This window comes from Ambystoma mexicanum, chromosome 3p (genome assembly GCF_040938575.1).
Source record: "Ambystoma mexicanum isolate Mex_15411 chromosome 3p, UKY_AmexF1_1, whole genome shotgun sequence".
In the NCBI taxonomy this organism is placed as follows: domain Eukaryota; kingdom Metazoa; phylum Chordata; class Amphibia; order Caudata; family Ambystomatidae; genus Ambystoma; species Ambystoma mexicanum.
Window position 1 is genome coordinate 366501637 of NC_090925.1, and position 13118 is coordinate 366514754.

The window sequence follows — 13118 nt, forward strand, 5'->3', positions numbered from 1 at the left end:
CTAGCAATATTTTGTTTTTTTTCACTGTTTAGGCATAGACCATTTGCAGCCATCCAAGCCTGGATTCGTGCATGTGTCTTGGAGTGTCTTGAGGTCTTGTTCATAGTTGCCTGTTAGAGGTAGGAGGATTTGGGTGTCATTGGCATAGTTTGTAAAGGCTATGCCAAAGTCTTCTAGGTCACTGAATAGGGTGAGTGAAGAGGTTGTAGAGGGTGGGGGAGGTGCATGAGCCTTGAGGGACTCCACAGCTGCTAGGTGATGGCTGGGCGGATGCCTGGTCTGAGAATGCTCTCATTGCTCGACCGTCCAAGAAGGTGATCCAGTCGGTGGCTTCTTGGGAGAAGTGTGCTGCGTCGGTGAGGTGTTTGCACAGGATCATGTGCAATTAATCTATATTGCAATGGTGATCACTAATAAGTGTTACTGACCGCAAATGGCATCACCCGATGTGCTGGAAAAACATGAAAAGTGACTCACTTGCCTTATTGCTTCTGTTACAAATTGAATCCTACCTTTGGGATTAATGTTACTATTAGTTGCTGCTTTTTAAAGAATGCTTTAAGTGTCTATATAACATATTTATAATATTTGTGTGCAAGTGCTTGCTTGGAACTTTGATTTCATTGTACAGCTGACATTACCCCTTTTTAAGATAAGCCTGGCTGCTCAAACTACCAACTTGTGTAGTACAGGCCACCCTGGTCAACAAGACGTGTCAGGTCATCAACTAGGGGGCGAAAGCCAGACGAACGGGTTGTAAGAAATTAGAGGACTCAACAAAGGAACTAAGCCACAGTGATCAAGAATTTCAGTTTTATGAGAAAAGGCAGGAGTGAGATTGGATGAAAATTTGATGAGAGAGAGGGATCCATTTGAGGTTTAAGGAGTGGGATCACAAGAGCCTTATTCAGTTCCTCTGGGATAACACCGTAGCAAACTATTAACTGCAGATGTAATCCAGGGGGCATTTTGAGTGGAGATGGTTTTTAGTGTGGCCAAGGGCATGGGGTCCAAATGCAAGGCAGATTTCAGTTTATTAATGGCTTCAAGAACATCCTGAACAGTAAAGGAGTGAAAATGGACCACGCTATATTTGGATTACAAACTGGGCCAAACGAAAGCCGAGAGTTTGTACATGGGGACAAAAAGTAAATATCTTCACTGGCGTAGTGCACATCACCAGAGTAACTGGGGTGTTCCTTTGGAAAGGGGACACTGTCCCTCCAGTCCTTCTCTGCAGCTGCCTTGTGCTACAGTAAGTGGCAAAGCATGGGAGATGCATTCCCTCTACTGGTAGCCATAGGGAATGACCAGTACACCCAAATGTCAAGCTGGGATCCAGACAAAACAGATGTGCCGTAGACTCTAAAGTCAATTGTAAGTGTCAAGTGGTATTTGTGCCCCTTTAACCCAGGCACTATGAGGAGTGTGTCCTTTAACAAAGTGTGACCTGTATGGCAAGTGAAACCTAAGAATGATCCTGAGTGGATGTTGAGTATTATTGGTGTTCCTCATGATGGGCCCCAAGCCTATGTTCTGGATTTTGATGGACCACCCTGCATTCATCCCTTGTCCTCACCAATGGTTCCTTTTGTTGCAACACATTTCTAGTTTTTCAGTGGTTCGACTTTAGTGCTGGAAAAAATAAATTGCAACAATGGCATCCACCAGAAAGGTTTCTTGGGTGTTTTTGAGTGCTCTATGAAATCATGACTTGAGGGGATTGAATCGGACCAAATTATCTTAATATGATACTTAAAAAGTTGGAAAGGGAAACCAGTACCGAGACTACAGATGAGCTGGGTGGCAAACATATGGTAGTCATGGGAAAGTACCAGAGAATGACTCCCTTGTCAAATTGTGAAGCAATTTGAATTGTGGTCCACCTAACTGCATCAAAGGTTGAACTATAAAATAACACCTTCAGGTTGCTAAGATAAAAAACAGGTACTCTTCCTGGAAGTATTTTGAATGGTTGGTTTTGTAATGTAAAATGAAATGTATTTAAAAGATGTTGGTTATTTGGATTATATGCATGCACAATTTTTAGGCCAAGACCCTTTTGCTATTTGCGTTATGTGATCATCAATCCTTTGCACGTTAACATTAAATGGCTCTCCTCTGTCCTCAGATTAATTTGCTGAAGGCAACTGTGGAAGACCTTGAGAAGGAGAGGGACTTCTATTTTGGAAAGCTGCGGAATATTGAGCTGATTTGTCAGGAGAATGAAGGCGAAACCGACCCTGTACTGCAAAAGATAATAGAAATTCTCTATGCTACAGATGTAAGTACACTTTTTTGTGCATTTGTGCATCCTTCAAGTATTTGGGAGGGCTGATCTATGACCAACTATTGAAGGAGCTCGTGATTGAATAACCACATGAATATAAGATCTAACACTTTGTTTTAGTTAACTTGCTGTAGATTGGTAAGCAGTGATCCCCTTGTCAAGTTCATGCGCTTGCGTAATTCTGTAGAGCTAGGGGGCGGGCTCCCAACTCTGGTCCAAAATCAGGGAAAAAACAATCCACAAAAACTCAGTGCGCCACATGCAGGAACAACACTATTTGTACTTCTTCAGCATGTGGTGTGGCATTGATTCACATGCACATGAATATTCCCAGTCAGGCAGGGAATCGTTGGTAAAAGAAGAAATGTTTCACTTTAGTTCATAAACTTTCTCCTATAAACCCATCACTGAGCTCTGGGTCATACTACCCACACCCAAAGACTGCCCTTTCCCTAAGCCCCTCCTCTGGTACCCATCTTCAGATTTTTACTGCATGTTCAAGTGTTGGGATTCCTTGCATTTCGCTCTCAGAGCTTTCTGCATTTTTTGCCTTTTTGGCTGGGAAAACCCTATTTTGTTCAAATCCAGCCTGTGTGCTCTGTTGTTTACTCATCTGAAACACGGGGGTCCGTTTATTGGCAACTTTCATTGCCCCTCAAGGGTAAAATCGTCAAGTGATTGATTACTTTTTGGAAGTTTCCAGAAGGCCATAAGGCCTAGACCGTGCCGGATCATGTCTGAGAAGGACGGCGGTTCCCTCTTCAAGCTCTGCACCAGCTGAAGTTTGCGGAATGGTTTTACGGGCGACATGCATTCCCAGTGACTGTCTTCACCTGACACACAAGGAAGAAGATTGGAATATCTGCTGTGGCTTAGCTAAGCGCACAATGAAGGATCGGCACGTTGAACTGGTGTCATGATCACTGTTCCCAAGGAGCCAGGACCAGCCCAACGTCCTTGGGAGCAGGCCCCTAACCCTAATACTAGGCACCAGCCGGTCCCTACTGGGACCTTTTGGACCCTGTCCTGGCGCCAGTGGCACCAGGCTCATCAAAACCATCGGTCCCGGCACTGGAAGCGCCGGGCTCATAATTGGTGTGAAAGTGCTTGGGTGGACTTACCTGCAGCAGACCATGCTGCTTACTTACCAGCCACTTAGAAGCCCTCTGTGAACAGGAACTACTTTCTTACCTGGGTGGGGCAGCTCCACTCCCTGGATACAGCACTGGAACTCTTCTGGAAACTGGAACTCTTTTCTTACCTAGGCGGTGCCGTGGAAGAAGACGCCTCATCACTCCAAGGCTATTTAAACCACACCCGATAGATGAAACGTGCTTCGCGTTATTCTGCATCTGCAGCAGAACGCTCACCGTGTCTGTTCCAGCCTTTCCTCTTTCGATCCTGAACCTGCAAGAATTATACTTACCATTCCTGTATCCAGTCAACATCAGCACCTGCAAAAGACAAGAAACAGGTTAGCAAGACCAACTCTACCACGGTGCTTTCTCACCTGATCCATCAGCAGCGGCCGTGTCTTCACGCTGCACCTTCGCCTGCAAAGACAAAAGCATTGTTATACTTACCGGCACGCCGTGAATTCCGGATTTCTTCATTCTGCATCGCCGCCTGAGAAGACAAAGTATAGTTAAAACTTACTAGCATTCCGCTGACTCCGGCGCTGCAAACCAACATCTGAAAGACAAAAGAAAAAGACATTAAGCAGGTATTTACTCACGCCCATCACGCTCGTTGCAATAAAACGCCTGCGAATACTCCGGCGTCTCTTTAACACGAACTAAGCTGCAAGGAAAGACAGTTGGAGCGCTTGCCATACTTACGAATTTCCAGGCGCTTCACTCCATCTTCCATCCCAAGAGTCCTGCAATACATAAGGGAAAAGCATTATACAGAGTCTTCAATATTAACGTGCCACGCATTTAAAGACTATAAAGACAAAAGGTGTCCAGAAACTCACCGCTCGTGCAGATAACGACGGTAACCATCCTCTGAATTCAAGAGGCCAATGTTTCACCAGTGAAGGAACTGGCAACGGCACCCTGCACCAGACGCAGATGGAGAGCCCAGCATTCACCTATCTAAGGTGAGCACGTTGACCTGGGGGGTGGGGGGGGCTCTACAAAAAAGCTGGGAAGAGAGAGAGACACATTCAACAACCCAGGCCAGTAACCCCCATATTCTTTCACCTGCAGAAACCTCACTCTTCGAGTTCGACACACAGTGCGAAGAGGTTCGACCCCAGAAGCCAATCGAGTCCTGCACATCACTTTTCGAGTCAGACACCTTCCTGCCAAGACCCGCGCCTCCGTGGGAATCAGGTGAGCGTTACAACTGGCTGCGTGGTTCAAGGCAAGGGCCTCTACCCTATGTTGTCCCCAGGGGGCATGCCTCATTTGGATCCAGCTAGCCAGAGCGGGCTTCGAAGTCCTTTTGATGGTGCTCCATCCGTGGGGGGCCCAAGACCAGGCCAAGCACTGCGCCTGCTTCCATTGGGGTCGCCACGCAAGCGGGTCCTGCTACGGTCAGGGTGCGTTCAGTTTCGATTTCCAGCCATTGCTCCAGCTCTTCGTCAAAAAGGATGTCGGCTACCCTGGGGAAGCTGCGAGAGAAGCCTGATAATACCAAGCAGGACAAGGTGTCCAGCCTGCCAGTCGAGGCCCAGCTGGTCCAGTCCTCTTCCATTGAGATGGTTGCTGCCGCCCTTTCGAAGGGTAAAGGGCTGACGCAGTCCAGGGTACCCCAGTGGCAGCTGGGATGGCTTTCTTTGCTTCAACCAAACCAGTGGAGAAGACTCCGGAGAAGAGGATGCCGGACCTTAGCCCGAATCTGACCCCTCGGGACCCATAGCAGGGGAGGGGGTGTGTGGAAGAGCTCCAGGGCTCAGATATCTCCACACCATCCAGGAGGACGGGGGGGTGAGGTGGAGGGTGATGAGAGCGTCACATGCCCACCGGAGGCGATGACTAGGAGGGCATACTGGGCCCAGCAATCCCAGAGATCTGTCGCAGGATTTTCTCTCGACCCTCCACACACTGGTGTCAGGGTGCCAATGGCACCACCAGCGAAGACCCTGTTGACACTGGGTCCACCATGCTAAAAAGATACCCTATGCCTCCACTCCAACCATCGCTGCCCCTCTACCCCATGGGGATGGCAACGGCTGATGCCGATGACTGAATCTCTCCGCCACCAAGGGCTTCTCCACAAGACGAAGTGGGTTCCTTCCACTCCATGATCGCCCATGCGTCGGAACTTTTCCAACCCCGTCCCCCCCTCCCAGAAGAGAAGGGTTTCCTGTATAAACACTGGGAGGCGGAATGGAAGACCATTCTGTCGGTACTGCTCCTGGACGACGTCTGGGATAAGGGGCTGGCGCTTTTGAAGAACCCTGCCCCAGCGAAGAGGCACCAGCTAATAAAATAACGGGTGCCAGAATCTGCACCCAAATGTCTGCGGTCACACTCGCCAGACTGTGGTCTCAGCTGCGGCTAGGAAGAAGTCTTCATCAGCCTCTGTTCCCCACGAACTAATCCTACCCCCCCCCCCTTTCCTCGACAGGTGGCGAGTGGAAGAAGTTGGATGCATGGGACAGATCATCATTTACTCTGCTGCGACTACGCCTTTACAATCCTGGCATGACCGGGAGCTATGGTACAGAGGCCCTGGGCATTGCAGGCACAGGGTTCCGCCAGATGGGAAACTGAGTCCGTCTTCATCGTCGTGGCTGGCTGAAGGCCACCAACGTCAGACAAGGGTCCAGGATATGACCTTTAACCTTTTTTGGCAAGGCCGTAGATGAAAATCTCAGGCCATCAAGACCGACAGACGGCCCGTTCCCTTTGGTCCCGCAGGCGGGAAGTCAGGTAGGTCTTAGCGTTTCAGCAGTGGATTGTCCTCTTACCGCCAGTCCTCCCGTTCCATGACCCAGGAAGCCTACAGGGGCTGTTCCAAGCCCTTTGGAGGTGACTACCTTCGTCAAGGCTGGCAGACGTAGAGCCCCTACCCCTGTGCACCCCGTTGGGAGGCCGGCTGTTGAACTTTGACAGCATGCGTGTGGGAAAACCTCTGCCCCGATCGATGGGTGCTGGACGCTCTTGCCCATAGGCACACTTTGACGTTTCAACGAAAGTGTCCCCAAATACCACGGTGGCCCAGCAGGAACACATCCCTCAGGTGCTGCTAGAGGTTCGGGCCATGTTAAGAAAAGGGGTGATAGAGCGGGTTCCGAAGCGACTGTGATGCTCCAGAGTTTACTGAAGATACTTTCTGGTTAAAAAAAAAAACCAGGGGCTGGAGGCCCATTCTCGATCTGACTCAACAAGTCCCAAAAGTTCAGGATGGTCACATTGCAGCATGTGCTCTGCCAACTAGAGGAGGGAGAATTTGTCCTCTTTGGATCTAAAGGATGCGTACTTTCACATCCCCATTCACGAAAATCAAAAGTTCCTGTGCTTCGTCATACAAGGGAAGCACTACCAGTTCAAGGCTCTCCCCTTCAGACTGAAGTCAGTGCCCAGAGTCTTTTACGAAGTGCTTGGCTCTGATGGTTCATCTGCGACTATAGTGAATTCATGTTTACCTGTACCTCGACTGGCTCATCAGGGCCAGGTCAAGGGACATTGCTGTCGATCACATGGAGAGGACCGTCCGGCTGCTGACGGATCTGGGTTTCTTGGTGAAATATGCAAAATCCTGCTCTACTCAATCTCGGAACGCGTTGTTCCTGGGGTCCAGGCTCAACATAGTATCCTGCCTGGCTGCTCCGTCAGAGGCTAGCGGCCATTTTGGGCAGGGTGCAAAAGCTGTTAGCACTGAAGATCGCCGGGGGTAGACTTACAGAGCCCTCCTTACCAGGACAGTCACAACTAATACTTTCCTGGGGGGATAGGGAGCACACACTGGATGTCTCCATGCTGGAGACTGGTTTGGGCCCTCGAGTCATTTCTCACGTCCCTCGAGGTCTGAGTGGTGAGGGTTTTCACTGAAAATACCACCACTGATTTACATCTGGAAGGATGGGGGCATCAGATCCCCAGTGCTTTCCAGAGAGGTGCAGAAGTTGTGTTTGTCGCCCAGGGGATGTTCCTCATTCCTTTTCACCTGGCGGGAGTCAAGAACACATTCGCCGATTCCCTCCGAAGGGAGCTGCGCTCTTCTCACGAGTGGGAGCGTCGGCAGGATCAAGTGGGCACCTTCTTCCTCAGGTGGGGCAGTCCCCAGATGGATCTATTTGCAGCAACAAACACCAAGTGCCAGCGGTTCACCAGCAGGTTCCCCCAGCTGGGGAGTAGGGTGTGCATTCTCTTCCCCTGGGAAGGCCTGTTCCTGTATGCGTTTCCTCAGTTGCTACTGCTATGAGTCGTCAGTCAACAATGGTACAGGATGATCCTCATCGCACCAGCATGGCCGAGGCAAGTCTGGTACCCAGATCTTCTCAGCATGTCGGCGGCCCCTCCAGTCAAGCTGCTTGTGGTCGTGAATCTTCTCGCCAGGGAAGGAGGTGCAATCCTGCTCTATGACCCAGGATTGCTGAACCTGAAGGACTGGCTCCTGCAGCATGAGTTTGGTAGGTACAAGCTGCCTGCGCACTACAGACACAAATGGAAGCGTTTTGCGACTTGGTGCCGGTCGCAGAAGATTAACCCTCTAAGGGCAACAATCCCCCAATTCCTCACTTACTTGTCATTGGTTAAGTCTGGGCTGGTGCATGCATCCATCAAGGTGCATCTGGTGGCTATCTCCCGCTGCAACAGATCTCTGTGACAGTGTTCTTTGGTCGCACTGCGTAGTGAAGGATTTCATCAAAGGACTGTTGCGTTCGTTTCTGCCGGTGAAGGCACCTGCCACAGTGTGGGAACTCCACGTGGTAATGACTAGTCTCATGGGGCCCCATTCAAGCTCTGCACAAGTTCCTGTCTTGGAAGACTGCTTTCCTCCTGGCTATCACCTCTGCCTGCTAGTGTAGGTGAGATCCAGGCCCTGTCCTGCAAGCAGCCTTACTTGGTGTTAGCTGTGTTTTTTCCAACACCTTCGCCGGCTGAACTGACTTTGCACTTGCTGGATGTGGCTTGAGCGCTGAAGTTTTGTGGCCCTCACAAAGTTTCCGGAAGAATTCTCAGCTTATTGTGAACTCTTGTCCTGTGAACTATGGGAAGGCCTTGTCAAAGGCTTACATTTCCAGGTGGCTGTCCGGCTGCATCACTCATTGTCACCTGTTGGCAAAACGACCGCTTCCTGGCTGTCTGAACCCATTCTACCAGAGCGATTGCTGCGATGATGGCGTTCTGTTCTGGATTACCCCTGCTGGACATCTGCAGGGCTGCTACGTCAAGGTCTACACGCTCTTTCACGAAATTCTACTGCATAAACAGATTCCAGGGAGGAGTCGAAGAGTCTGCCAAGCAATGCCATGCAACCTGTTCGCTTGACGGTGAGCCTGGTGAGGATGTTGGAGTAATTGCGTATGTTGAGCCTTGCCACCTCCCGTTGTTGTGTATGATGTACTGCTATGTATTCTTTATTTATGAGCATGCCAGACTTGTGCTAGAGAAGTTACATGTAAGAACCGTATGCCATCCCGGCTGGGAAGATTAACAGAACAAGCCAACTTTGACGTGCCCTTTGCAAGCACAACATTTTATAGCCATAAAGGAAACATTAACCTACCGCAATATAAGTGTAACAAAACTCATACTAACATTCTTATTGGCTGGTCCTCACCAGCCATGTAGACGCTATACATTGTTCAAAAGCTATTGGCAGGTACCATATCATCACAATAAGAACCACCCACCCCACATAAAAAATGCACCAATCCCATCTCGGGGGAAATCAGGTCAATAAGGGTGTGATGCTGGAAATGCATCGGTGGGACAGGGCCTCCGTATCATTGTCCTTTGCTGCCTTTTTACCGTGTGTTCTGTTGTGTTTTCCGTGCAGGAATTCATGTGGGACTCCTGGCGGTGCAGCTCTCTTCTGGTTTGGTGAACAGACCCCTGGGATACCCTTGCGGCACCCATGGGTGGGGGTACAACCCTGTGCCCGTAGTGTATGTTTTTGGGCACCTGTGGGTGGCCCGCAAAGCAGGGTATGGGCTGGTGGCAGCTCCATGCTGAATTTGACAGGTGCTCTGAGTATCCTCCATTTTGGGATACCCAGGCCCTGCCACTGGAATCGGTTGATTCCTGATAGAAAACAAGATGGCCCCCGTGGCCTCTTGCTTTCTATTGCCTGTTAACTTGTTTTCCCAAAGTCCTGGGAAGCCCTGACTCTGTCCCTTTCCCCCCCTGACTGGCTGTTGGGTGGTAGTTCCATATATGGTGGTGTTGTGAAGTCCAGTCCAGACTGGCTGGGGCCTTCCCAGTGACTGTATGTTGTGGGTGCACCCTGTGGGTGGGACCTGGGTGAATGAAGTATGTGACCAATATGCACTTCTTGTTGTGGATGTCTGGTTTCTGGTATGATAAACAAAGACTGAGACAGCCCTGTGTAGTGTTGAATGGCTGGGTACTTGTCCCAATCCACATTCCTTGTTGTGAGTGTCTGAGAGGGAGGAGGATGGCCTGAATGCACTGTGCCTGATTGGCTGACTGACTGCATGAATGCCCTTCTGTATGATTGGCTGCTGAGAGTCACTCAGCAGTGTGGGTGAGAGACAAGATGGTATATCTGGGGACCTCTCACCACTGGAAATTGTTCAGAAGCTGTGTCTACACATGAAGAGTAACTGGAACTGCTGATCCTCGACGCCCAGCTGGAAGTATACTTGCTGTTGCATTTGCCTTCCACCTGATCTGTAAGCTGCTGAATTTGTCGAAGACTGATCCGAGAGAGGACCTGGTAAGGCGCCCTCTTCCCGTGCTCCGAGGGACCATCGAGCACCGCTAACCTTTGCCGAAGCTCCCTGGAAGTCGGACCCTCGAAAGGCTGTCGACCCGAGACTGGACTGCTGAGGAGAACGAAGCAAAGCACCCGGACTTCGCCGCTGTCGGTCTATTGCCGTCGACCAGGGTTTGCAGGTTTGTGTAACCGCTGGAGGCCCGTCGAAGTTGTGTTGCCCAGCTGTGGGGACCACTTGACGCCGTGCCGCCAACGACCGGAGCCACCCGCTCCTTTGCCTAACAACATTTGAATCCAAGGACTCCCTTGTCCGCAACGTCGACCGATTTGTCCCGCCGGAGAAAGTCGAGGACGACCAACGGGCCGTGGCGAATACGCCGGTGGGTTTCCCGCCACCTGAAGGCCACAAAGACTTAGACTCGACGCCCTTGTTGGGCCACAGTTCTTCTGAAACTCTTTGCGGTCCTGAACAATCCATCGCCGAGGTGCCCCGTACACCTCATCCTCGCAGGACGTCGCTGACGAGCACTGCCTGGATCGACATCGGGGTCTCGGCACCCTTGAACTCATTGCCGACGACAAGTTCACCATCTTCGACACCTCTCGACGATCCGTGGCTTCTGCTTTAAAAGGAGTCACTCGAAGGTTCCTTCGCGTCTTCGAAGAACTCTACTCCACCAGGTACATTGGGGGGAGGGGGGGGTAATACCTTAGTAGGAGGAAATAAGACTAGTGAACAATATATGGACTGGGCTTGTGCTACATATCTTTATTTTACAGGTTGCCCAGGTTGGAGGGGGGGGGGGGGGGGGATCTTCACACAGAACTGTGCTTAAGGGTAGAGGCCAATATTCTGCCTATTGTTTCAACCATCTTGCGTTCCTATCTCTATTGCTGGTTTCCTTGTTATTGATCTGTGTGACATTTTAACCATACAGTTGATGCACTTTAATGAGATTTGATAACATTGGTGGTACCGCTCCAGAATTGTACATATTTATCTTTGTTGCTTTCCGATTACAATGTGCGTTATTGTGATCGTGTACATACCTTTGAATATTAATTATATAAAGACTGTTTTCAGTAATAGTGTGTGGACATTACTTTGTGGGGGTTTGGGGACTACACTGTACTTAAGAACCAGCCTGCATCACCTCCTGAGATGCTAGGCCTTGATTGCTCGTCCATTTCTACCACAATAGAGAATCTTGGCTGGGGTCCTCTGTGCGCCTCCTCTACCATATAGAGAGCGGAAGTACAGGCACCCCCCACCAGTATCTTTACAAAGGGGCTACATTTTAATTGAACCATGACACAGCAGACAAATGGTGCCACGCCATACCACTGTGGTAGTCCAATGAGCAACGAACCAACATGGCACACACCCTGTATTCATTTCCCATTCTCACCATCCACACATCTCGTATTGTCTTCCTGACCGCTCTTGATACGAACTTCACAAGTGATGTATACTTTCCCAATCTTGAGTCAGCACTTGTCTGGGACCAGGCAGTCATCCCTTGGGAAACGCTTCCCTTGCAATAAAGAGCTGGCATCTACCTCGACACCCCTCCCCACCTGCCCTTTAGCGGACTATGGCCTAATGCACTATAATTCCAGCTTAGTGCCTCAACCTGAGGCCTATTCAAAATGTTCTTGCTCATAGCAACTAGCATGCCTATAGGTTACAAGACACAATGCTGTCTTGTGCTTTACTGTTATGATCTAAAGTGCAAATGCCCATTTGTGAGCAGTGTGCTGCGCCAGATGAGTGTTCTTGTGTGCTGGCAATTTCTCCAGCTGCCATGTAACTCAAGTGATGTCATGAGCTAGGCTGCGTGCAGGTGTCGCACAATGTGCTGTTTTCTATGATGCATGCAGTAATCCGACGCCATACATCAGTTGTTTTTGCAATCAAGTAGCGCAGACAAGGGGTGAAATAGGAGATGCTGTCAGTTGTGCACAGATGCAGAGCAATGTGCTACATGAAAATGGAGGTGCTGCACCCTCCATGAACGGCAGTGCAAGCAATGCAATGTACCACAATGCTGGCAAAATTATAATGCAACTGCCTGTTATGGGAAAAGCAAAAATTTGCTTTTGTCTGCTATATTGCTACCCCTATTAACTTAAACTTATGGGCCCTGCTACTGTCCTTGGGGCACATGGTCATTATGTCACAGCTCAGTTCCTAATGCCCTGTTGGATCTTCCTTGGCCGTTACATGTGCTCATGTGGGGGACGCAGTGCCGCTGAGCTCTTGATTTGGTGGAAATGCCATTGTGAACCATTTTAAATGGGCCCCAAGATGCAAGAGTTTTTCACTTGCCAATACTTTAACATCTCTCCAACCATCTACATAACTGTAGAAAGAATGTTGCAAGTGCAAATATTGATGGCACCTTTTCTCCTTGATTTCGAACAGGCATCAGCTCTTGTGCTTCCCAAGAAGTTACATATAGGCTTCCTTGAAGTCTCATGTATACATAAGCCTGTTGACGGTTTTAAAATCCAAGGCAAGCTATTAAGCCTGAACCCCTTTAATACATTTGCTGTTGCTGTGCACATTGTTGAAACACGAGTTTGAGAAAACCAATGTGCATTGCTATTGAAAATGCTTCTTTATTACCCTAGCTTCAACAAGTTGTTTTTTTGCATTTGTATAGCGCCTTATGTATCATTGGTATGATCTCAAGGCGCTGGTAGGTTGAACGCCCTCGGGAACCACAGCGCAAGTCAGTTGAGAGTCGTAAAGTGCGTGGGCGCACCAGGTATGTGTGCAGCTGGTGTGGTTGTTGCAAGATAGCTGCTTCTTAGCGGTAGGTATGGTGCTTAGATCAGTTTGTGTTCAGTCTGGAGGGTGGACAACGGAGTTCTGGCTGCGCTGGGCCGGAAGAGACGCGTAAGCTAGCCGGTATGTGCTAGCTAGCTGTGTTTTATTAGAATGTTGGGTAGTTTGAGTCAGGTTAGT

At 49.6% G+C, this 13118-nt stretch overlaps 1 protein-coding gene across 4 annotated transcripts in view; it reads left to right on the forward strand.

Moving 5' to 3' along the window:
• Positions 1-13118, forward strand: part of MAPRE1 (microtubule associated protein RP/EB family member 1) — a 175078-nt gene that overhangs the window by 140765 nt on the left and 21195 nt on the right. For all 4 annotated transcript variants that reach the window (XM_069651029.1, XM_069651027.1, XM_069651028.1 and 1 more), the window contains one exon: positions 2132-2284. In XM_069651029.1, the coding sequence (XP_069507130.1) occupies positions 2132-2284 (153 nt within the window). The remainder of the gene's footprint in view (positions 1-2131; positions 2285-13118) is intronic.